This window comes from Dendropsophus ebraccatus, chromosome 2 (assembly GCF_027789765.1).
Source record: "Dendropsophus ebraccatus isolate aDenEbr1 chromosome 2, aDenEbr1.pat, whole genome shotgun sequence".
In the NCBI taxonomy this organism is placed as follows: Eukaryota; Metazoa; Chordata; class Amphibia; order Anura; family Hylidae; genus Dendropsophus; species Dendropsophus ebraccatus.
In genome coordinates this window covers 46,465,810-46,489,018 of record NC_091455.1, presented here as the reverse complement: position 1 = coordinate 46,489,018, position 23,209 = coordinate 46,465,810, and the positions used below count along the sequence as shown (strand labels likewise).

General features: G+C 48.9%; 1 protein-coding gene across 1 annotated transcript in view; it reads right to left on the bottom strand.

Moving 5' to 3' along the window:
• JPH1 (junctophilin 1) overlaps positions 1–13,840 on the bottom strand; it is a 101,666-nt gene extending 87,826 nt beyond the window's left edge. The window contains exon 1 of the mRNA XM_069957462.1: positions 13,300–13,840. Within this exon, the coding sequence (XP_069813563.1) occupies positions 13,300–13,678 (379 nt within the window). The 5' untranslated portion in view covers positions 13,679–13,840. The remainder of the gene's footprint in view (positions 1–13,299) is intronic.
• Between the last annotated feature and the right edge of the window lie 9,369 nt (positions 13,841–23,209).

Below are 23,209 nucleotides of genomic sequence, written 5' to 3'. Positions count from 1 at the left end.
AGGCAGATTGCTTCCTATTCACCACCTGTGTTACCACAGCACATGGGCTGGATCATTAAAGGGGTACTCCGGCGGTAATAAAAAAACAAAACTCAATCATAGTTGTCATCTGTCTCAATTTGAATTTCCTGCTGTTTGCAGGTCCCTGAACCTCCAGTTGGTGTCTTTATTTTTTCTCTACTTCCTGGTTTAGGCTTTCCCATTATGCACTTTGTCTCCTGTGAAGTCTAACTGACTCTGTAAAACTGTTAAATGCTTACATCTTGTTCAGCCAATCAGAGCCAGAGCAAACTGAGTCATCTGGCTTAGACCTGCCTCCCTCTTGAGGATGTCATTATCACAAAATGGCTGCCACAGAAAAGCATGGGGTCAACAGTCATTAGGTAAGAATGATTTTACTTTACTTCCTGGTGGGGGGTTGAGGGGGGAAAAGATAGGGAAGGGGGCAGATAGGTGATTGAAGCATATTACAAAGTTATATAACTTTGTAAAGTGTTTCAATTACTGAGGAAAAGTTTTTCGCTGGAGTACCCCTTTAAGACACATGTGCAATGTTCAAACAGGAGTAAATGTTCCAGTGGCATTCCGAATAATGAAGAGGGGGACGGAGGGGGTGGTAAAAAGTTAGGGCACAGATACGCCTGTAGGGCACGGGTCTGCAATTTTAAAAGTAATTTTTTTATGACAATAACTGCATCATCTGCTGAACGGACCGCAGGACAGATCTTGGATTAAAAGCAGCTATCCGAAGGTACAAGTGGTTTGGGGGGGTCAGATTGTGGTTACAGAGTCGCTTTAAGGTCCCATTAACATGACAAAAATTGTCGCATTAATTCCATTCCAAAAAAAAGCATCCCAATATCTTAAAGGGGATTTACTCACATTTTCACCTGGATGCTCAAAGCGGCATGAAAGTGAAATCCCTATCAAAAATCCAAGTATGCCTCAGATTTCTGCTGATTCCAGAGTGATTTCTGCTGATTGTTCTGTTGAGTATCAGAAGCAGGCCCACCAGAAGTTACACACACACTACAACATGACAATTGCTTTATAGCGAATGTACCAGCCATATTCCTCATCATTAGAAGTGATGCTGCCACATGAAACAACATGGCCAGTGATAGAAGCATCATGAAGGCCTTGTCATCACTTTAGCCAGCTGTATGGGTGAAACAAGGAGGAAAACCAGGGAGTTTACTTATTTTAACAGAGTGTTCCACAATAACGTATATGTCCTGCCTGGTATTTATGGCGGACCTGACGTGGACCAGACAGCATTTTTTCTTAACATTTCTGGAGTCCAAAGTAAATAAAAAATGGGTTTTTTTTAATACTTAATACAACCCATCAAAGAATATATATACATATATATATATATATATATATATAGATAGATATAGTCTGTCCAGTTGCCGTATTCGTTGTAAGCTTGGCACTGTAAAAAAATGAATTGTCTTTTTTTATGCCATGTCTATGTAATCACATGACTTGTCCCCATTATATCTGTGTGCGCAAGAATAGAATGCGCTGAGCTGGGATACTGTACATCCTGCATTATGTTACATGACCATACGGATGTAACGCTCACTACTGCGGTGTCTACAGAAATGTAAAGTTCATTTTTTTTTAAATAGGTATGGTTATTTACCTGAAATTACCTGAGGTTATCAACCTGAAATTACCATTTTATTACAGTAAAGGCGTTATTACTAGTCATTACATATGAGACATTTAGGAAGTTGTAGTCGTGGTCGGAGTGTGGAGGAGGGGTTAAATAAACTCCACAATGGTATCAAGTAAAAACTAAAAAATTTCAACTTCAAGAACTACATCTGTTGCTTAATGTAAATATTTATGGATAACCATCAAGTACCAACATACTTTGCTATTATTAGCACTTAACCCCTTCTTCTCTAAAGATAGCAGCCTCACGATCAGCTGACAGCTGCCTATCTGGCTCCTGAAGCCTCAGAGAACAGCTGTTCACCGGGGGAAACTTTGTTCATCCATATGACATAGGAAATGGCAAACTATGTAATACACAGATGGTCCAGCTCCGTCATTGTTATCCTTGAACTTTTTCATACTAGGGTGACTCAAGTAAGGAGGCATCTCTATAATGTTTACATGCCCTAATATCACATAGATTATATTTTTACCAATCAATCTCTTACTATACTTAAGCAAGTTCTCACTCTGTATAGGAATGTACTAGTGACTGGTTATAACTTCTGCTAAGAGAAACTTCTCAGTCGTATTGATGCCTTATTGATAGCAGAACTATTGGAACTATTGCAACATGCAAATACATATGATTCCTACTCTGAATGGTCCCCAGTTATAAGCGGTGTACCCCAAGGGTCAGTACTGGGCCCCCTTCTGTTTAACTTAATAAATGTAAAGGAACTAATAACCCGCATGCATCATATGTCCTGGGGGGAGTTACACTGGGGGGGTTGCTGGAAGAGAAGGATCTGGGTGTACTTGTAGATAATAGACTACAGAACAGCACACAATGTCAGTCAGCTGCTTCTAAGGCCAGCAGGATATTGTCATGTATATACCAGGCCTGGACTCTTGGGACAGGGATCAAATATTACCGCTTTATAAAGCTGTGGTGCGGCCTCATCTGGAGTATGCTGCTCAGATTCATAGAAAGGATGTCATAGAGATGGACAAAGGTGGCAACTAAACTAATAAGGGGAATGGAGCATCTTAGTTATGAGGAGAGATATTGAGGAGTTAAAGGGGTTATCCAGTGCTACAAAAACATGACCACTTTCTTTCAGAGACAACACGACTCTTGTCTCCAGTTCAGGTGCGGTTTGCAATTAAACTTTATTCACTTCAATGGAACTGAGCAGCAAAACCCCGGCCAAGCTGGAGACAAGAGCGGGGCTGTCTGTGGAAGAAAGTGGCCATGTTTTTGTAGCGCTGGATAGCCCCTTTAAATTTGTTTAGTCTCGAGAAGAGACGTTTAAGGGAAGATATGATTAATTTATTTAAATATATAAATGGCCCCTACAAGAAATATGAGGAAAAGATGTTCCAGGTAAAACCCCCTCAAAGGACAAGAGGGCACTGCCTCCGCCTGGAGAAAAAAAGGTTAAATCTCCGTAGGAGACAAGCCTTCTTTACCATGAGAACTGTGGGGGAGATTTATCAAACATGGTGTGAAGTGAAACTGGCTCAGTTACCCCTAGCAACCAATCAGAATCCACCTTTCATTTTCCAAAGAGTCTGTGAGGAATGAAAAGTGGAATCTGATTGGTTGCTAGGGGCAACTGGGCCAGTTTCACTTTACTCCATGTTTGATAAATCTCCACCAGTGAGTCCAATGCAGGGCTTCAAAACAGAGGCTTAGACAAGTTTTTAGAACAAATGCATATGTGTAGAATCTATACATCATCCATCCCCTCCTTGTATATCCCCCTTCCCTGTATCCACACCATCCTTGTATATCCCCCTTCCCTGTATCCATCCCCTCCTTGTATATCCCCCTTCCCTGTATCCACACCATCCTTGTATATCCTCCTTCCCTTCATCCATCCCCTCCTTGTATATCCTCCTTCCCTTCATCCACACCATCCTTGTATATCCCCCTTCCCTGCATTCATCCCCTCCTTGTATATCCCCCTTCCCTGTATCCATCCCCTCCTTGTATATCCCCCTTCCCTGTATCCATCCCCTCCTTGTATATCCCCCTTCCCTGCATCCATCCCCTCCTTGTATATCCTCCTTCCCTTCATCCATCCCCTCCTTGTATATCCCCCTTCCCTGCATCCATCCCCTCCTTTTATATCCTCTTTCCCTTCATCCACCCCCTCCTTGTATATCCCCCTTCCCTGTATCCATCCCCTCCTTGTATATCCCCCTTCCCTGTATCCATCCCCTCCTTGTATATCCCCCTTCCCTGCATCCATCCCTTCCTTGTATATCCCCCTTCCCTGTATCCATCTGCTCCTTGTATATCCCCCTTCCCTGTATCCATCCCCTCCTTGTATATCCCCCTTCCCTGTATCCATCCCCTCCTTGTATATCCCCCTTCCCTGCATCCATCCCCTCCTTGTATATCCTCCTTCCCTGCATCCATCCCCTCCTTGTATATCCTCCTTCCCTTCATCCACCCCCTCCTTGTATATCCCCCTTCCTTCCCTTCATCCATCCCCTCCTTGTATATCCCCCTTCCCTTCATCCATCCCCTCCTTGTATATCCCCCTTCCCTGCATCCATCCCCTCCTTGTATATCCCCCTTCCCTGCATCCATCCCCTCCTTGTATCTTCCCCTTCCCTGCATCCATCCCCTCCTTGTATATCCTCCTTCCCTTCATCCACACCATCCTTGTATATCCCCCGTCCCTGCATCCATCCCCTCCTTGTATATCACCCCTCCCTGCATCCATCCCCTCCTTGTATATCCCCCTTCCCTGCATCCATCCCCTCCTTGTATATCCCCCTTCCCTGTATCCATCCCCTCCTTGTATATCCCCCTTCCCTGTATCCATCCCCTCCTTGTATATCCCCCTTCCCTGTATCCATCCCCTCCTTGTATATCCTCCTTCCCTGCATCCATCCCCTCCTTGTATATCCCCCTTCCCTGTATCCATCCTCTCCTTGTATATCCCCTTTCCCTGCTTCCATCCCCTCCTTGTATACCCCCCTTCCCTGCATCCACCTCCTCCTTGTATACCCGCCTTCCCTGCATCCATCCCCTCCTTGTATATCCCCTTTCCCTGTATCCATCCCCTCCTTCCCTGCATCCATCCCCTCCTTGTATATCACCCCTCCCTGCATCCATCCCCTCCTTGTATATCCCCCTTCCCTGCATCCATCCCCTCCTTGTATATCCCCCTTCCCTGCATCTATCCCCTCCTTGTATATCCCCCTTCCCTGCATCCATCCCCTCCTTGTATATCCCCCTTCCCTTTATCCATCCCCTCCTTGTATATCCCCCTTCCCTGTATACAGGCTGGGGGGGGGGGGGTCAGGGGAGAGGCTGGGGACCGCGGGAGAGGCTGGGGGGCAGGGGGAGAGGCTGAGGGTTAGGTGGAGAGGCTGAGGGGGCAGGGGAGAGGCTGGGGCCAGGGGAGACGCTGGGGGGCAGGGGAGAGGCTGAGGGTTAGGGGGAGAGGCAGGTGAGAGGCTGGGGGGGCAGGGGAGAGGCTGGGGGCAGGGGAGAGGCTGGGGGGGCAGGGGAGAGGCTGAGAATGCAGGGAGGAGAGGCTGGGGGGTAGGGGGAGAGGCTGAGGGATCAGGGGAGAGGCTGGGGGGCAGGGGAGAGGCAGGGGGGGCAGGGGAGAGGCAGGGGGGCAGGGGAGAGGCTGGGGGGCAGGGGGGAGAGGCTGGGGGGCAGGGGAGAGGCTGAGAATGCAGGGGGGAGAGGCTGGGGGGGCAGGGGAGAGGCTGAGAATGCAGGGGGGAGAGGCTGGGGGGGCAGGGGAGAGGCTGAGAATGCAGGGGGGAGAGGCTGGGGGGGCAGGGGAGAGGCTGAGAATGCAGGGGGGAGAGGCTGGGGGGGCAGGGGAGAGGCTGAGAATGCAGGGGGGAGAGGCTGGGGTCAGGGGAGACGCTGGGGGGCAGGGGAGAGGCTGAGGGTTAGGGGGAGAGGCTGTGGGGCAGGGGAGAGGCTGTGGGGCAGGGGAGAGGCTGAGGGTTAGGGAGAGAGGCTGGGGGGGCAGGGGAGAGGCAGGGGGGACAGGGGAGAGGCTGGGGGGAGGGGAGAGGCTGAGGCTGGGGGTAGGGGGAGAGGCTGAGGCTGGGGGTTGGGGGAGAGGCTGAGGCTGGGGGTAGGGGGAGAGGCTGAGGCTGGGGGAGAGGCTGAGGCTGGGGGGCAGGGGAGAGGCTGAGGCTGGGGGTAGGGGGAGAGGCTGGGGGGCAGGGGAGAGGTTGAGGCTGGGGGGCAGGGGAGAGGTTGAGGCTGGGGGTAGGGGGAGAGGCTGAGGCTGGGGGTTGGGGGAGAGGCTGAGGCTGGGGGTAGGGGGAGAGGCTGAGGCTGGGGGGCAGGGGAGAGGCTGAGGCTGGGGGTAGGGGGAGAGGCTGAGGCTGGGGGGCAGGGGAGAGGCTGAGGCTGGGGGTAGGGGGAGAGGCTGAGGCTGGGGGGCAGGGTAGAGGCTGGGGCAGGGGAGAGGCTGGGGGGCAGGGGAGAGGCTGAGGCTGGGGGGCAGGGGAGAGGCTGAGGCTGGGGGGCAGGGGAGAGGCTGAGGCAGGGGAGAGGCTTGGGCAGGGGAGAGGCTGAGGCTGGAGGGCAGGGGAGAGGCTAAGGCTGGGGGGCAGGGGAGAGGCTGAGGCTGGGGGGCAGGGGAGAGGCTGAGGCTGGGGGGCAGGGGAGAGGCTGAGGCTGGGGGGCAGGGGAGAGGCTGAGGCTGGGGGGCAGGGGAGAGGCTGAGGCTGGGGGGCAGGGGAGAGGCTGAGGCTGGGGGGCAGGGGAGAGGCTGAGGCTGGGGGGCAGGGGAGAGGCTGGGGGGCAGGGGAGAGGCTGGGGGGCAGGGGAGAGGCTGGGGGGCAGGGGAGAGGCTGAGGCTGGGGGTAGGGGGAGAGGCTGAGGCTGGGGGGCAGGGGAGAGGCTGGGGGGCAGGGGAGAGGCGCAGGGGAGAGGCTGGGGGGCAGAGGAGAGGCTGAGGCTGGGGGGGCAGGGGAGAGGCTGAGGCTGGGGGGGCAGGGGAGAGGCTGAGGATGCAGGGGGGCCGGGGGCGGGCAGAGGGGAGAAGGATGGGCAGGCAGGCTGGTTCCCTCCCCCCATGCAGCGCCGGGGTCCGAGGTCCGGGGTGCAGGGCAGGTGTTGAGCTTCCGGCACACACAGTGTGACAGAGGCCGGAAGCTCCCAGCTGCAGCCCCGCGGTCCCGGATCTTCTCTCCTGTTCGGCGATGACGTCACATCACTGTGTGTGCCGGAAGCTCAACACCTGCCCCGGACCCCGGCGCTGCATGGGGGGAGGGAACCAGCCTGCCTGCCCATCCTTCTCCCGGCCGCTCCGTCACCCCCCCCCCCCCCCCTCCCGGCGCGGACTAGGCACCTGTAGGCCGGTGCCTACGGAGTTTTTTTTTTTTTTTAATAATAAAAAAAGGGGTTCCCTGTGGGGGCCGCCCCCCCGCAGGGCGCCGCCCTAGGCACCGGACCACGGGTGCCTAGTGTCAAATACGGCCCTGCATACAGCCTATGACTATGGCTGTATCCCAGTTTTCCAGGCGGTCCTCCGGTTGTATCCGCCTGCTGCACGGAGCGGGCAGAGAGCGGGAATCATTGCCGAGAGTTCAGGTTCGTCCGAACCCAAACCTCGGCGGGTTCAGACCATCCCTACAAAGAAGTCACCAAAAGTTCACAGGGGATTTTCTCTTATTTGTTCCTCTGCAGCAGGGTATATGTTTGGAGGTTCTGCTCTTCCAGAATAAGAATACGTTCACACATGCAAATTTGCTGCAGATATTCAGAAAATGTTTGATTTTGCACCAAAAGAATCAGTTGCAGAAAATCTTCAGGTGTGAATGTACCCATATCGTTCATCGTGCACAAATACTGAAGAGCAGGAGCGCTATGTGATACACACTGGGGACAGGTTTGACTGGCATTGTCTGTTACATGGTACTTGATGGGGATTGCTGCAAGCTACTGAGCAATGTTACATTGGCAGTGATCCCATCAGATTGACGTTCTTATGATTCATATAATTATAAGGACAGCTGTATAAGTCTGTGTCTGGAGATACTATATATATATATATATTAGTCTAATAATGTGACACTTGTTTCTGGCACAGAACTATCAGACATTTGTATATCACAGGACCAGATAAAGAATTACACAGAACTGATTATAAACATTCTCATAAGGACCACAGGGATACTCTATAGAAAGAAATAGTTTTAAAATCAGCTGGTGTCAGGCAGTGATACAGATTTGTAAATTACTTCTATTTAAAAAATATCAAGCCTTCCAGTACTTATCAGCTGCTGTATGTCCCGCAGGAAGTGGTGTATTCTTTGTAGTCTGACACCGTGCTCTCTGCTGCCACCTCTGTCCATGTCAGGAACTGTCCAAAACAGGTTTTCTTTGCTACTGCTCTGGACAGTACCGGACACAAACAGAGGTGGCAGCAGAGAGCACTGTGTCAGACTAGAAAGAATACAGCACTTTTTGCAGGACATACAGCAGCTGATAAGTACTGGAAGGCTTGAGATTTTTTTTTTATATAGAAGTCATTTACAAATCTGACACCAGCTGATTTAAAAATCCTTTTTTTTTTCCCAGAGTACCCCAGGGTAATAAAGGGGCATTCCCAGCTAATACCCACACCATAAGCTGTACATGCCTGACAGATGTGGGTATTGCCCCTTATGGCTGACTGTGGTGGGCAGAAATATAGAAAACCGCATAGCAAGCTATTTTGCACAGTTTACATAACTACTATACAGGTCAAAGGGGGTCAATGGGGAAAATACATGGGAATACGCCTTTAACATCTTCCGAAGGCTCCATTTACACAGAAAGATTATCTGCCAAAGATTTGAAGCCAAAGCCAGGAACATACTATAGACAGGGATAAGGTCATAAAGGAAAGCCTGAGATGTCTCCTCTTTTCACATTCCTGGCTTTGGCTTCAAATCTTTGGCAGATAATCTTTCTGTGTAAATGGACCCTAAAGGTTCACTACAGCCCGTAGCTCTATTCATTCTCTATGGAGCAACTGAAGAGGGATGAAGGCTTCATATACCCCAGACCCTATACAGTCTATCACAATATCTGGTATAATACACATAACGTAGACGCTGTTCCCAGCGACCCCCCCATAGACGTCTACCCCCCAGATCCGCACACACTATACATCTTCAGCTGAGCGTTCCCATAAGCAGAAAGCGCTGCCCTCAGCTGTGCCGCGTCTACAGAAACATGATCACTAGCCACCTGCTCCCCCGAAAAAGTCCACAAAGAATTCAAGTTTATTCTAGAAATTAACCCCCTCCCTGCCAGCTGGCAAGCGATACAATGGAGAGGGCACACTCTACCCAGGAGAACATGACTGGCGTACCATCTAAAAAAATCATTTTTTTTTACACACAGTAGCAAACAGGTGGACATGCTGGAACTTGTAGTTCCATAACAACTGGCAATGTTCTAGTTCGGCATGTACGGAGGCAAGAAATAAACTCCATGACAGGTGGCAGCTTTACTTGGACGTCTGATGTGCGAGCGTTTGCCATCAGCTCCATCTACCGAGGAGTTGTAGTCCTGAAACAGCTTGAAAGCTACAAGTTAAAAATCTCTGTTCTACAAAATCTGATGCTCTGCAACTACAAATCCCAGCATTCCCACACATCCAATGGTGGTCCAGGCATGCTGGGAGTTGTAGTTTTAAACAGCTGGATAGCCATGGGTTGGAGACCACTGACCTGCAGAGTTGCGAATGGACACTTTTAAAAGCCCTGTTCACATGATGCATACGGTAAACCAGAAAAGTCAGTAAATATTAGATCAGCCTGCACTGGACCACACTGGTACATATAACCACATCCATACCGCCCTGGTACATATAACCACATCCATACCACCCTGGTACATATAACCACATCCATACCACCCTGGTACATATAACCACATCCATACCACCCTGGTACATATACCGCATCCATACCACCCTGGTACATATAACCACATCCATACCACCCTGGTACATATAACCACATCCATACCACCCTGGTACATATACCGCATCCATACCACCCTGGTACATATAACCACATCCGTACCGCCCTGGTACATATAACCACATCCATACCACCCTGGTACATATAACCACATCCATACCACCCTGGTACATATAACCACATCCATACCACCCTGGTACATATACCGCATCCATACCACCCTGGTACATATACCACATCCATACCACCCTGGTACATATAACCACATCCATACCACCCTGGTACATATAACCACATCCATACCACCCTGGTACATATAACCACATCCATACCACCCTGGTACATATAACCACATCCATACCACCCTGGTACATATAACCACATCCATACCACCCTGGTACATATAACCACATCCATACCACCCTGGTACATATACCGCATCCATACCACCCTGGTACATATAACCACATCCATACCACCCTGGTACATATACCACATCCATACCACCCTGGTACATATAACCACATCCATACCACCCTGGTACATATAACCACATCCATACCACCCTGGTACATATACCGCATCCATACCACCCTGGTACATATAACCACATCCATACCACCCTGGTACATATAACCACATCCATACCACCCTGGTACATATACCGCATCCATACCACCCTGGTACATATAACCACATCCATACCACCCTGGTACATATAACCACATCCATACCGCCCTGGTACATATAACCACATCCATACCACCCTGGTACATATAACCACATCCATACCACCCTGGTACATATAACCACATCCATACCACCCTGGTACATATACCGCATCCATACCACCCTGGTACATATACCACATCCATACCACCCTGGTACATATAACCACATCCATACCACCCTGGTACATATAACCACATCCATACCACCCTGGTACATATAACCACATCCATACCACCCTGGTACATATAACCACATCCATACCACCCTGGTACATATAACCACATCCATACCACCCTGGTACATATAACCACATCCATACCACCCTGGTACATATACCGCATCCATACCACCCTGGTACATATACCACATCCATACCACCCTGGTACATATAACCACATCCATACCACCCTGGTACATATAACCACATCCATACCACCCTGGTACATATAACCACATCCATACCACCCTGGTACATATAACCACATCCATACCACCCTGGTACATATAACCACATCCATACCACCCTGGTACATATACCGCATCCATACCACCCTGGTACATATAACCACATCCATACCACCCTGGTACATATAACCACATCCATACCACCCTGGTACATATAACCGCATCCATACCACCCTGGTACATATAACCACATCCATACCACCCTGGTACATATAACCGCATCCATACCACCCTGGTACATATACCACATCCATACCACCCTGGTACATATACCGCATCCATACCACCCTGGTACATATAACCGCATCCATACCACCCTGGTACATATAACCACATCCATACCACCCTGGTACATATACCACATCCATACCACCCTGGTACATATAACCGCATCCATACCACCCTGGTACATATAACCGCATCGATACATGCCATATCTGAGAGATTATTCAGGATTGTAATAACTTCTTTAAGAAACAGCGCCACTCTTGCCCTCAGTTTGTGTACAGTATTGCAGCTCTGTTTCACTGAAGAAAATGGAGAGACGTTGTAATACCACAAGCAACTCGAGGACAGGTGTGGCGCTGCCTAGATCACACCCTTTAGGGCATGTTCACACATAGATGAGAAAACCTGCAGCATGTGAAGGTAAACTAACAACGGCAGATGGCATCGCTGGCATAGATGTCATGGTGCCTGCTGGGTGCTTTAGGATGTGTTCATATGGTCAGGTTTTTTATTGGATAAATAAACACAAGACAAGGCTCAGTCCTTCCTTTATATGCATCCTCCATTTATGTTGCATTGTATTCTGTGCACCCCATCTCAGGGCATGCTGGCATCCGTAGTTTCATAACAGATCAAACAATAGCAACTACCCATGCAAGACTGGGTGGCACTGGTCACTGGGATGTCCTGTGGATCTTCTACAAACCAGTTATGCCATACCTATGCCCATAGTTACATTAGGTGCAAAAAATATAAGGGGGCAGCACCAACGTGGCACACACCGGCAAGACGCTTCACTGGTTCTGCTGAAAATACAACCTGGCAATAAAGGGTACAGCATGCATGTGCCACCCTGCTCAGTCCTGTGGGTAAGATGATGCCATCCTGTTCCATACCTTATGGAGCTGGTACACCAACATGGCAAATACTTTGCCGTAAAACGTTTTGGTGGATGCAACCTGGCAATAAAGGGCACATCCATCCCTGAGACACCCTGCACTGTTCTGTGGGTGCTTATAATATAGTTATAAACAAGTTATGCCATGCCTATGCCACCCATGCCCACTGAAGTTAGTTACACTGAGTAAAAAAAATGCATTGGGGTGGTTGGTACAACATAGCACACTCCAGTACGATGATCACTTGCTGTGAATGCAGCTTGGCAATGAAGGGCACAGCATTTATATACCACGCAGCACAGCTCTGTGCTCACCTGACAGGGCACAGCCTGTATATACCCCTACCCGGCACAGCCTGTATATACCCCTACCCTGCACAGCCTGTATATAGCCCTACCCGGCACAGCCTGTATATACCCCTACCCGGCACAGCCTGCATATACCCCTACCCGGCACAGCCTGTATATATCCCTACCCTGAACAGCCTGTATATACCCCTACCCTGCACAGCCTGTATATACCCCTACCCTGCACAGCATGTATATATCCCTACCCTGCACAGCATGTATATATCCCTACCCTGCACAGCATGTATATATCCCTACCCTGCACAGCATGTATATATCCCTACCCTGCACAGCATGTATATATCCCTACCCTGCACAGCATGTATATATCCCTACCCTGCACAGCATGTATATATCCCTACCCTGCACAGCATGTATATACCCCTACCCTGCACAGCATGTATATATCCCTACCCTGCACAGCATGTATATATCCCTACCCTGCACAGCATGTATATATCCCTACCCTGCACAGCATGTATATATCCCTACCCTGCACAGCATGTATATATCTCTACCCTGCACAGCCTGTATATACCTCCTGCACAGCCTGTATATACCTCCTGCACAGCATGTATATACCCCCCTGCACAGCATGTATATACCCCCCTGCACAGCCTGTATATACCCCCCTGCACAGCCTGTATATATCCCTACCCTGCACAGCATGTATATACCCCCCTGCACAGCCTGTATATACCTCCTGCACAGCCTGTATATACCTCCTGCACAGCCTGTATATACCTCCTGCACAGCATGTATATACCTCCTGCACAGCATGTATATACCCCCCTGCACAGCCTGTATATACCCCCCTGCACAGCATGTATATACCCCCCTGCACAGCCTGTATATACCCCCTGCACAGCATGTATATACCTCCTGCACAGCATGTATATACCCCCTGCACAGCCCTGTGCCCACCTGCTGAGCCCCCCAGTAACTTGCAGACAGTGCTGTGGGCACGGCGGGCACTTGGCGGCACTTACCTCCGTCTCCGTACGTCTCGATGCCGTAGCCGTCCTGCAGCCCGTTGCTCCAGGTGCCCTCGTACCTGGCCGGGGTGCAGAGACTCTGGCGGACCCCGTAGCGCCCCTTGAAGCCATGGGACCACTCTCCCCGGTACATCCACCTGCCCTTGGTCTCCACTCCCAGCCCATGCCTCTTGCCCTGAGCCCAGTAGCCCAGGTAGGTGTTGCCGCTGGGCCAGGTGTACACCCCGACTACCTCGAAGCCGTGGGACCAGGAGCCCGCGTACTCCCCCTGCCCCTTGGGCCCCGTGCAGATGCCGTGCCCGTGCGCCTTGCCGTCCTCCCAGCCGCCGCAGTAGGTGCCGCCATCGTCGAAGTCAAAACGTCCGCCCGTCATTCAGGGGAGCTGAGGAGAGCGGGAGCTAGTGACTGTGTCCCGGCGGCGGCATGCACCCTCTCCTGTGCCCTACAGCCCGCTCCGGGCGCGGCATCTACACCCCCTGCATCCCACTCACAGCTGCCAACACCCGGCCAATCCCCAGCCGAGCCCGCCGGCATCATCTGCCGCTAACCCCGCCTCAGCCCCCTGCACTCCTCCGCCTCCTCAGCCTCACCAGCCGGTCCGAAACCGGGAGGAGAGGCGCCCCCTGCCCGCGGGGGAGAGACACACACCCCAGACCAGCACTGTACCCATAACTGCCCTCATGACTGGCATCCACACTGTACCCATATACCAGCACTGCCCACATGACTGTACTGTACCCATATACCAGAACTGCCCTCATGGCTGACACTGTACCCATATACCAGCACTGCCCTCATGACTGACACTGTACCCATATACCATTCTGCCCTCATGACTGTACTGTACCCATATACCAGAACTGCCCTCATGACTGACACTGTACCCATATACCATTCTGCCCTCATGACTGTACTGTACCCATATACCAGCACTGCCCTATGACTGTACTGTACCCATATACCAGCACTGCCCTATGACTGACACTGTACCCATATACCAGCACTGCCCACATGACTGTACTGTACCCATATACCAGAACTGCCCTCATGACTGACACTGTACCCATATACCATTCTGCCCTCATGACTGTACTGTACCCATATACCAGCACTGCCCTATGACTGTACTGTACCCATATACCAGCACTGCCCTATGACTGACACTGTACCCATATACCAGCACTGCCCTCATGACTGACACTGTACCCATATACCAGCACTGCCCTATGACTGACACTGTACCCATATACCAGAACTGCTCTCATGACTGACACTGTACCCATATACCAGCACTGCCCTATGACTGACACTGTACCCATATACCATTCTGCCCTCATGACTGGTACTGTACCCATATACCAGCACTGCCCTATGACTGGTACTGTACCCATATACCAGCACTGCCCTATGACTGACACTGTACCCATATACCAGCACTGCCCTATGACTGACACTGTACCCATATACCATTCTGCCCTCATGACTGGCACTGTACCCATATACCAGCACTGCCCTATGACTGGCACTGTACCCATATACCAGCACTGCCCTATGACTGACACTGTACCCATATACCATTCTGCCCTCATGGCTGACACTGTACCCATATACCAGCACTGCCCTCATGACTGACACTGTACCCATATACCAGCACTGCCCTATGACTGGTACTGTACCCATATACCAGCACTGCCCTATGACTGACACTGTACCCATATACCAGCACTGCCCTCATGGCTGACACTGTACCCATATACCAGCACTGCCCTATGACTGACACTGTACCCATATACCAGCACTGCCCTCATGACTGACACTGTACCCATATACCAGCACTGCTCTATGGCTGACACTGTACCCATATACCAGCACTGCTCTCATGACTGGCATCCACACTGTACCCATATACCAGCACTGCCCTCATGACTGACACTGTACCCATATACCAGCACTGCTCTATAGCTGACACTGTACCCATATACCAGCACTGCTCTATGGCTGACACTGTACCCATATACCAGCACTGCTCTCATGGCTGACACTGTACCCATATACCAGTACTGCTCTATGGCTGACACTGTACCCATATACCAGCACTGCTCTCATGACTGACACTGTACCCATATACCAGCACTGCCCTCATGACTGACACTGTACCCATATACCAGCACTGCTCTCATGACTGACACTGTACCCATATACCAGCACTGCCCTCATGACTGGCACTGTACCCATATACCATTCTGCCCTCATGACTGGTACTGTACCCATATACCAGCACTGCCCACATGACGGGCACTGTACCCATATACCAGCACTGCTCTATGGCTGACACTGTACCCATATACCAGCACTGCCCTATGACTGGTACTGTACCCATATACCAGCACTGCCCTATGACTGACACTGTACCCATATACCAGCACTGCCCTATGACTGACACTGTACCCATATACCATTCTGCCCTCATGGCTGACACTGTACCCATATACCAGCACTGCCCTCATGACTGGTACTGTACCCATATACCAGCACTGCCCACATGACTGGCACTGTACCCATATACCAGCACTGCCCTATGACTGGTACTGTACCCATATACCAGCACTGCCCTATGACTGACACTGTACCCATATACCAGCACTGCCCTCATGACTGACACTGTACCCATATACCAGCACTGCTCTATAGCTGACACTGTACCCATATACCAGCACTGCTCTATGACTGACACTGTACCCATATACCAGCACTGCCCTATGACTGGTACTGTACCCATATACCAGCACTGCCCTATGACTGACACTGTACCCATATACCAGCACTGCCCTCATGACTGACACTGTACCCATATACCAGCACTGCTCTATAGCTGACACTGTACCCATATACCAGCACTGCCCTATGACTGACACTGTACCCATATACCAGCACTGCCCTCATGACTGACACTGTACCCATATACCAGCACTGCTCTATGGCTGACACTGTACCCATATACCAGCACTGCTCTCATGACTGGCATCCACACTGTACCCATATACCAGCACTGCCCTCATGACTGACACTGTACCCATATACCAGCACTGCTCTATAGCTGACACTGTACCCATATACCAGCACTGCTCTATGGCTGACACTGTACCCATATACCAGCACTGCTCTCATGGCTGACACTGTACCCATATACCAGTACTGCTCTATGGCTGACACTGTACCCATATACCAGCACTGCTCTCATGACTGACACTGTACCCATATACCAGCACTGCCCTCATGACTGACACTGTACCCATATACCAGCACTGCTCTCATGACTGACACTGTACCCATATACCAGCACTGCCCTCATGACTGGCACTGTACCCATATACCATTCTGCCCTCATGACTGGTACTGTACCCATATACCAGCACTGCCCACATGACGGGCACTGTACCCATATACCAGCACTGCTCTATGGCTGACACTGTACCCATATACCAGCACTGCCCTATGACTGGTACTGTACCCATATACCAGCACTGCCCTATGACTGACACTGTACCCATATACCAGCACTGCCCTATGACTGACACTGTACCCATATACCATTCTGCCCTCATGGCTGACACTGTACCCATATACCAGCACTGCCCTCATGACTGACACTGTACCCATATACCAGCACTGCCCTATGACTGGTACTGTACCCATATACCAGCACTGCCCTATGACTGACACTGTACCCATATACCAGCACTGCCCTATGACTGACACTGTACCCATATACCAGCACTGCCCTCATGACTGGCACTGTACCCATATACCATTCTGCCCTCATGACTGGTACTGTACCCATATACCAGCACTGCCCACATGACTGGCACTGTACCCATATACCATCACTGCCCTATGGCTGACACTGTACCCATATACCAGCACTGCCCTATGACTGGTACTGTACCCATATACCAGCACTGCCCTATGACTGACACTGTACCCATATACGAGCACTGCCCTATGACTGACACTGTACACATATACCATTCTGCCCTCATGACTGGCACTGTACCCATATACCAGCACTGCCCTCATGACTGGCACTGTACCCATATACCAGCACTGCCCACATGACTGGCACTGCACCCATACACCAGCACTGCCCTTTTTTTTTTTTTTTTTTTTTTTACTCGACCTTCAGTCATAGATAGTAAAGATAGAACAATGTGATCATGAAAAACTATTTATTTAAAAAAAAGTCCATCTATAAAAGTAGTAAATTGTAAAACAATATAGGGAGCATAGCAATACAATCATTTTAAGTATATGATAGGCTAATGGTGCATTTACACGGAATGGTTATCGTTAGATTTTTCGCAATAACGCTCACATTTGAGCGATAATCGTTCCATGTTAACACAGTGAACGATCAAGCGACAAGCGAGAAATCGCTCATTGTGATCTTTCAACATGTTCTCAAATTGTTGTTGGTCGTTCGCAAAAAATTCGCAGATGGTTCAGTGTAAACAGTCTTTCAAAGATTTACCTTAATGTGTGAGATGAGCCTAAAGGGGACCTGTCACCCCGTCTTCCGGGGTGAAGCCCGCCCGACCTCCCAGTGGAGCCCCTTATACTTACCCCTTCCTCGAAGTTCTGGACCCCGTCCAGCCGCCGAGAAATCCCGTCGGAAGCCGTTTTCGCGCTCACCAGAGATGAGTCCGATGCCCATAGAGAATGACTGACTGAGAATGACGGGGTCTGGGACCAGGACTTTGAGGGGGGGGATAAGTATAAGGGGCTCCACCGGGGTGTCGGGCAGGCTTCACCCCGGCAACCGGGGTGACAGATCCCCTTTAAGCGATCTTTAAAATGATCGCAATAACGATTTTTCAAACTATTTTTCTAACGATTTATTCGTCTAAACTGATTGTTATAAAAAAAAACAAATCATTGCTTCAAATTTCAATTTTCAGTGCCAGTCTGAAATGACCGCTATGGCGAGCGACCTGAAATTGTCCACCCAATTACACCGAACGATGATCGTGACTTATGATCGTTCTTGCAGTCGTTCTGTCGTCGTTCTGTCGTCGCTACTGCGAACGACCAAACAACGTTTTATTACATGTGAACGATTTGCAAACGATCAACGATAGAAATAAGTCCAAATTCTATCAAACGACCAACGATTACTCGTTCGTTTAATCGTTGTCTGTTATTACACTAAACGATTAGTGTTCAAATCTGAACGATCTAACGTTTTTTCGAACGATAATCGGCCCACGTAATAGGGCCCCAGTGTAGCTAAACCACCTGCCCCATCCATATACCCCAGGTATCTATAATACATAAGGGGAAGGAACAGGAAAGGCTAGGTGCACACCTCCGCTGGGATTCTGGAAGTTCTATTTATTTTGCAGGATCTGAGTGGATAAAAAAAAAATCCTCCATGCAGCATTTTTTTGCCTGCTCGAATCCTGCAAAATAAATAGACAACAGATGAAAACCTGACGGACCCCATGAAAGTTTAAGGGGTACTCTGGTGACAATCTTTTTTTTCCAAATCAGCTGGTTTCAGAAAGTGATATAGATTTGTTGTTTACTTCTGTCTGAAAATCTCTAGTTTTCCTATACTTATCAGCTGCTATATGTCCTGCAGGAAGTGGTGTATTTTTTTCAGTCTGACACACTACTCTCTGCTGCCACCTCTGTCCATGTCAGGAACTGTCTAGAGTAGTAGCAAATCCCCATAGAAAACCTGTAAGTCTCTGGACAGTTCCTGACACAGACAGAGGTGGCAGCAGAGAGCACTGTGTCAGACTGAAAAGAAAACACCACTTCCTGCACCACATACAGCAGCTGATAAGTATGGAAATATGAGATTTCTAAATAGAAGTAAATTACAAATCTATATAACTTTCTAACAGAAGTTGATTTGACAGAAAATATTTTTGCTGGGCAACCCCTTTAACGGGATCTCCTGGGTATCTGTGTTTGTCTGTTAGTTTCTGTTCTTTAATAGACTGTCCGACTGTGTGGAGAAGACTTCGAGCAGAGCCCCAGCAGAAGAGTGAAACCTTCTCATGGGAAGTACGCTATTGCATGGATAAGGCTGGGTAAACACTGCGTCTTTGCAGTCCGTTTACGGATCCATTTTTAAATGGTTACTTTTAAAGCGACTTTGTTCCCACAATCTGACCCCCCCCCCCCAAAACCGCTTGTACCTTCGGATAGCTGCTTTTAATCCATAATCTGTCCTGGGGTCCGTTCGGCAGGTGATGCAGTTACTGTCCTAAAAAACAACTTTTAAACTTGCAGCCCTGTGTCAAATTGGTGTGGCCTAGAGTGTGTGCTCCCTAGGCCTGCACCGCTCCTCCGTTCCTCCTCCCCACCCCGTTCATCATTAGGAATGCCCCTGGGTAGGATTTTTCCTATTCCTCACTTGTCTGCACAGGTGCCTTAACGATCCAACCCATGTGCAGTGTTCACACAGGTGATGAATGGCAGAAATTGTTCAATGGGCATTGCTAATGATAAAGAGGGCAGGGGGGAGGGATGGCTGGGCAGTGCAATCTTAGGACATGAGTACTCTAGGCCAGGCCAATGTGACACAGGGCTGCAAGTTTAAAAGTTGTTTTTTTAGGACCTATTGGCTATGTTCACACATCGTTTTTTTTAGTAAAGAACGGACGCTGATTGCAATTGCCTCAGCATCCGTTCTTTACTGCAGGGGCGGCATTGCATTGAAGTCAATACAATGCCGCCCGCTGTGTTCATACATCGGTATTCTAACGCCCGATCTTTAGAACGGGCGTTAGAATAATGTGCCTGTCAATTATTTCCGGACGCTGTCCACTATTTTGTGTAAAAACTAAATAAAAAAAATTAATCAGTTTTTTTTTAAATAAATAATGTAAGTCAATGGAAAAACGGATCCAAACACACACACACAATTGCATCTATTTTTGTATCTATTTTTTCCATAAAAAGCGCAGTGTGAGCCCAGCCTAACCTAGACCTTCCATTACAGTGTGAATAGACAAACAGACGTACCCCAGAGGCTCCTGATGGCGATCCACCCAGGGTTCCCAACTATCCATAAATTACAGGACATTGTGTAAAATATCTGGGATTTTCTTCTAGTGTCTATGAGAACAATCCATGTGTAGGTCCTGGTGATGGGACTACTATTATAGTAAATTCTGCTAAAGATTTTATATCAATATAGGATTTCTGAGTAAGTTGTCCAAGAAAAAGAAAAATTAAGAATTTGGCATCCCTGAAAACTCATGGGGCTCATACACCCACATTGAGCCATAGGACACTGTTGTATGGACTATTTTTTCATGGATTTCTTATTCTTATCTACAGAGATTTATTTCCCGCTCTGATATAGCATCATTTCACTCTAGTGGCACTCTTTGCACTTTATTCATCTTTTCATCTGCATATATTGCCCTTAAAGAATACGTGTCATTTCCAGAGATCTTTTAAAAACCTTCCTGGTTGGGTATATTAACCCTTTCAGAGTGGTGACAAGGTTTTATTGCTCTCCTATTGGGCTCCTAAGAGTCATACCCATAGTGCACAGCTACTTCTCATTCCCTTTATTTCCAGGGGCAGGACCAGAGCTGGGGTGTTTGTGAGTGCAGTGGTGTATACACAGAGGGGATTTATCATGCTGTGCGGGTGGTGCAGATGGCAAAAACTTGCACATTTTTAGTGCAAATGCCTGTTTTGGCTAGATTCACACATACTGTATCCTCTGCAGATACCTTCCCTGTCGCGACACGTTAGCGGAGGAGTGATCCCAGCATCTTTACCCGGGCCGGGGTCTGCGCCGTAATGGCTTCTAGTTAGTGTGTAAAAATATAAAATTAATTAATTTTATTAATAAAAAAATCCCCTCCCATAATAAAAGTTTGAATCACCCCCCTTTCCCCATTTTATAAATAAAAATAAATAAACAAACATATTTGGTGTCGACACGTGAGTAATCACCCGAACTATGAATTTATTTCATTCCTGATCTTGCACGGTAAACGGCGTAAGCGCCAAAAAATTCCAAAGTGCACAATTGTGCATTTTTGGTCGCATCAAATCCAGAAAAATTGTAATAAGCGATCAAAAAGTCGTACATACACAAACAAGGTACCGATAGAAAGTACAGATCATGGCGCAGAAAATGACACCTTACACAGCCCCATAGACCAAAGCATAAAAGCGCTATAGGCATGGTAATAGATTGATTTTAGGGAATGCTTATTTTCTAATAAAGGTTTTAATTTTTTAAACATGTTACATATCGTTGTAATTCTAACAACTTGAGGAACATGTATAACAAGTCAGTTGTACCCTAGTGCAAATGGCGTAAACACAAAACCTCCCCAAAATAAAAAAATGCGTTTTGCTGCATACTTTATGCAAAAATTCAGCCTATCATTGCAAAGTACAATTAGTGGCGCAAAAAAATAAGGGCTCATGCGGGTCTGTAGGTAAAAAAATGCAAGTGCTATGGCCTTTTAAACACGAGGAGGAAAAACAAAAGTGCAAAAATGAAAATTAACCTGGTCCAGAAGGGGTTAAAGAACAAGTGCCATGAAAAACTTTTCCCCAGTAATTGAAGCACATTACAAAGTTATATAACTCTGTAATATGCTTCAATCACCTATCTGCCTCCCTCCCTCCCCTGTCTTTTCCCCCCTCCACCCCCCACCAGGAAGTGTCCTAACTCACACAGACCTGATTACTGTCGTCACCGTCACCAAGCTCTTCTCTCAGCTCCTTGTCATGTTACAGCAGCCCCCCCCCTCCCCTGCCTTGTCAGGTGACTCAGCTTGCTCAGCTCCCATTGGCTGAACAACTGCAAGCCATCCTTTGGACTGGGGAGGGGGGGGGGGGGGCTGCTGTAACAGGACCTAGAGCAGCCCTCCTGCTGATGACTCATCCTCACAAGAAGGAGCTGCCTGGTGACGGTGACGGCAGTAATCAGGTCTGTGTGAGTTAGGACACTTCCTGGTGGGGGTTGGAGGGGGGAAAAGTCAGGGAAGGGAGGCAGATAGGTGATTGAAGCATATTACAGAGTTATATAACTTTGTAATGTGCTTCGATTACTGGGAAAAAGTTTTTCATGGCACTTGTCCTTCAAGGAGAGCTCATCATAAAGACGTGTGGAGACTTAAGGCCCTATTCCACGGAACGATTATCGTCCGTATTCGGCCAATATCGGCCGCTACGGACAATAATCATCCCGTGGAATAGAGTGCAACGATCAGCCGACATCGTTCATGTCGGCTGATTGTTGCAGTTGCTTGTTTTTCAACATGTTGAAAAACAAGCGACTGATATAGCAGCGATCTGCTGCTGTCGCTCTGTTCAATAGGAGCATCGGCAGCAGACGCTGCTATATCCTAGGGGCTGCCCAGACGATCAGCGATCACCCGGACAGCCCCCCCACACCTCCCCGCCGCCCCTCCCACACTCACCCGCTCGCTGCAGCCTCGATGAATAGCGGCGGCAGCGAGCGGGGAACAAGGAATAGGGCCTTTACAGACCATTGCTGCTCCACTAAGAATTCTGTGAAGAAAGGATATGCAAAATAGCTCTCACTCCTCTTGAGCAAAGAGATGTCCCTTCAAGTCAAGTCTCGCTCAATCAAGGAGCCTTAGAACATTGACTGGTAATTTTATGCCAAGCCAACACCCTGCTTTGCACTGACGAGGGGCAAAACCACCCTAACAGCTGATGGGAAATCCCCTATTTTGTCATCCCCTTTTGCATTCTGAATTTTGTGTACAGCTGTAAAGGGTAAATTTAGCAGTTTTCATACCTTATTTTATGTCATAAGTCATGGTGCTTGTTGTGATCTTTTATCAACTGCAGATTGTGCTGAGTGGGCGGGGCTTCACGGCAACAGTGCCACTTA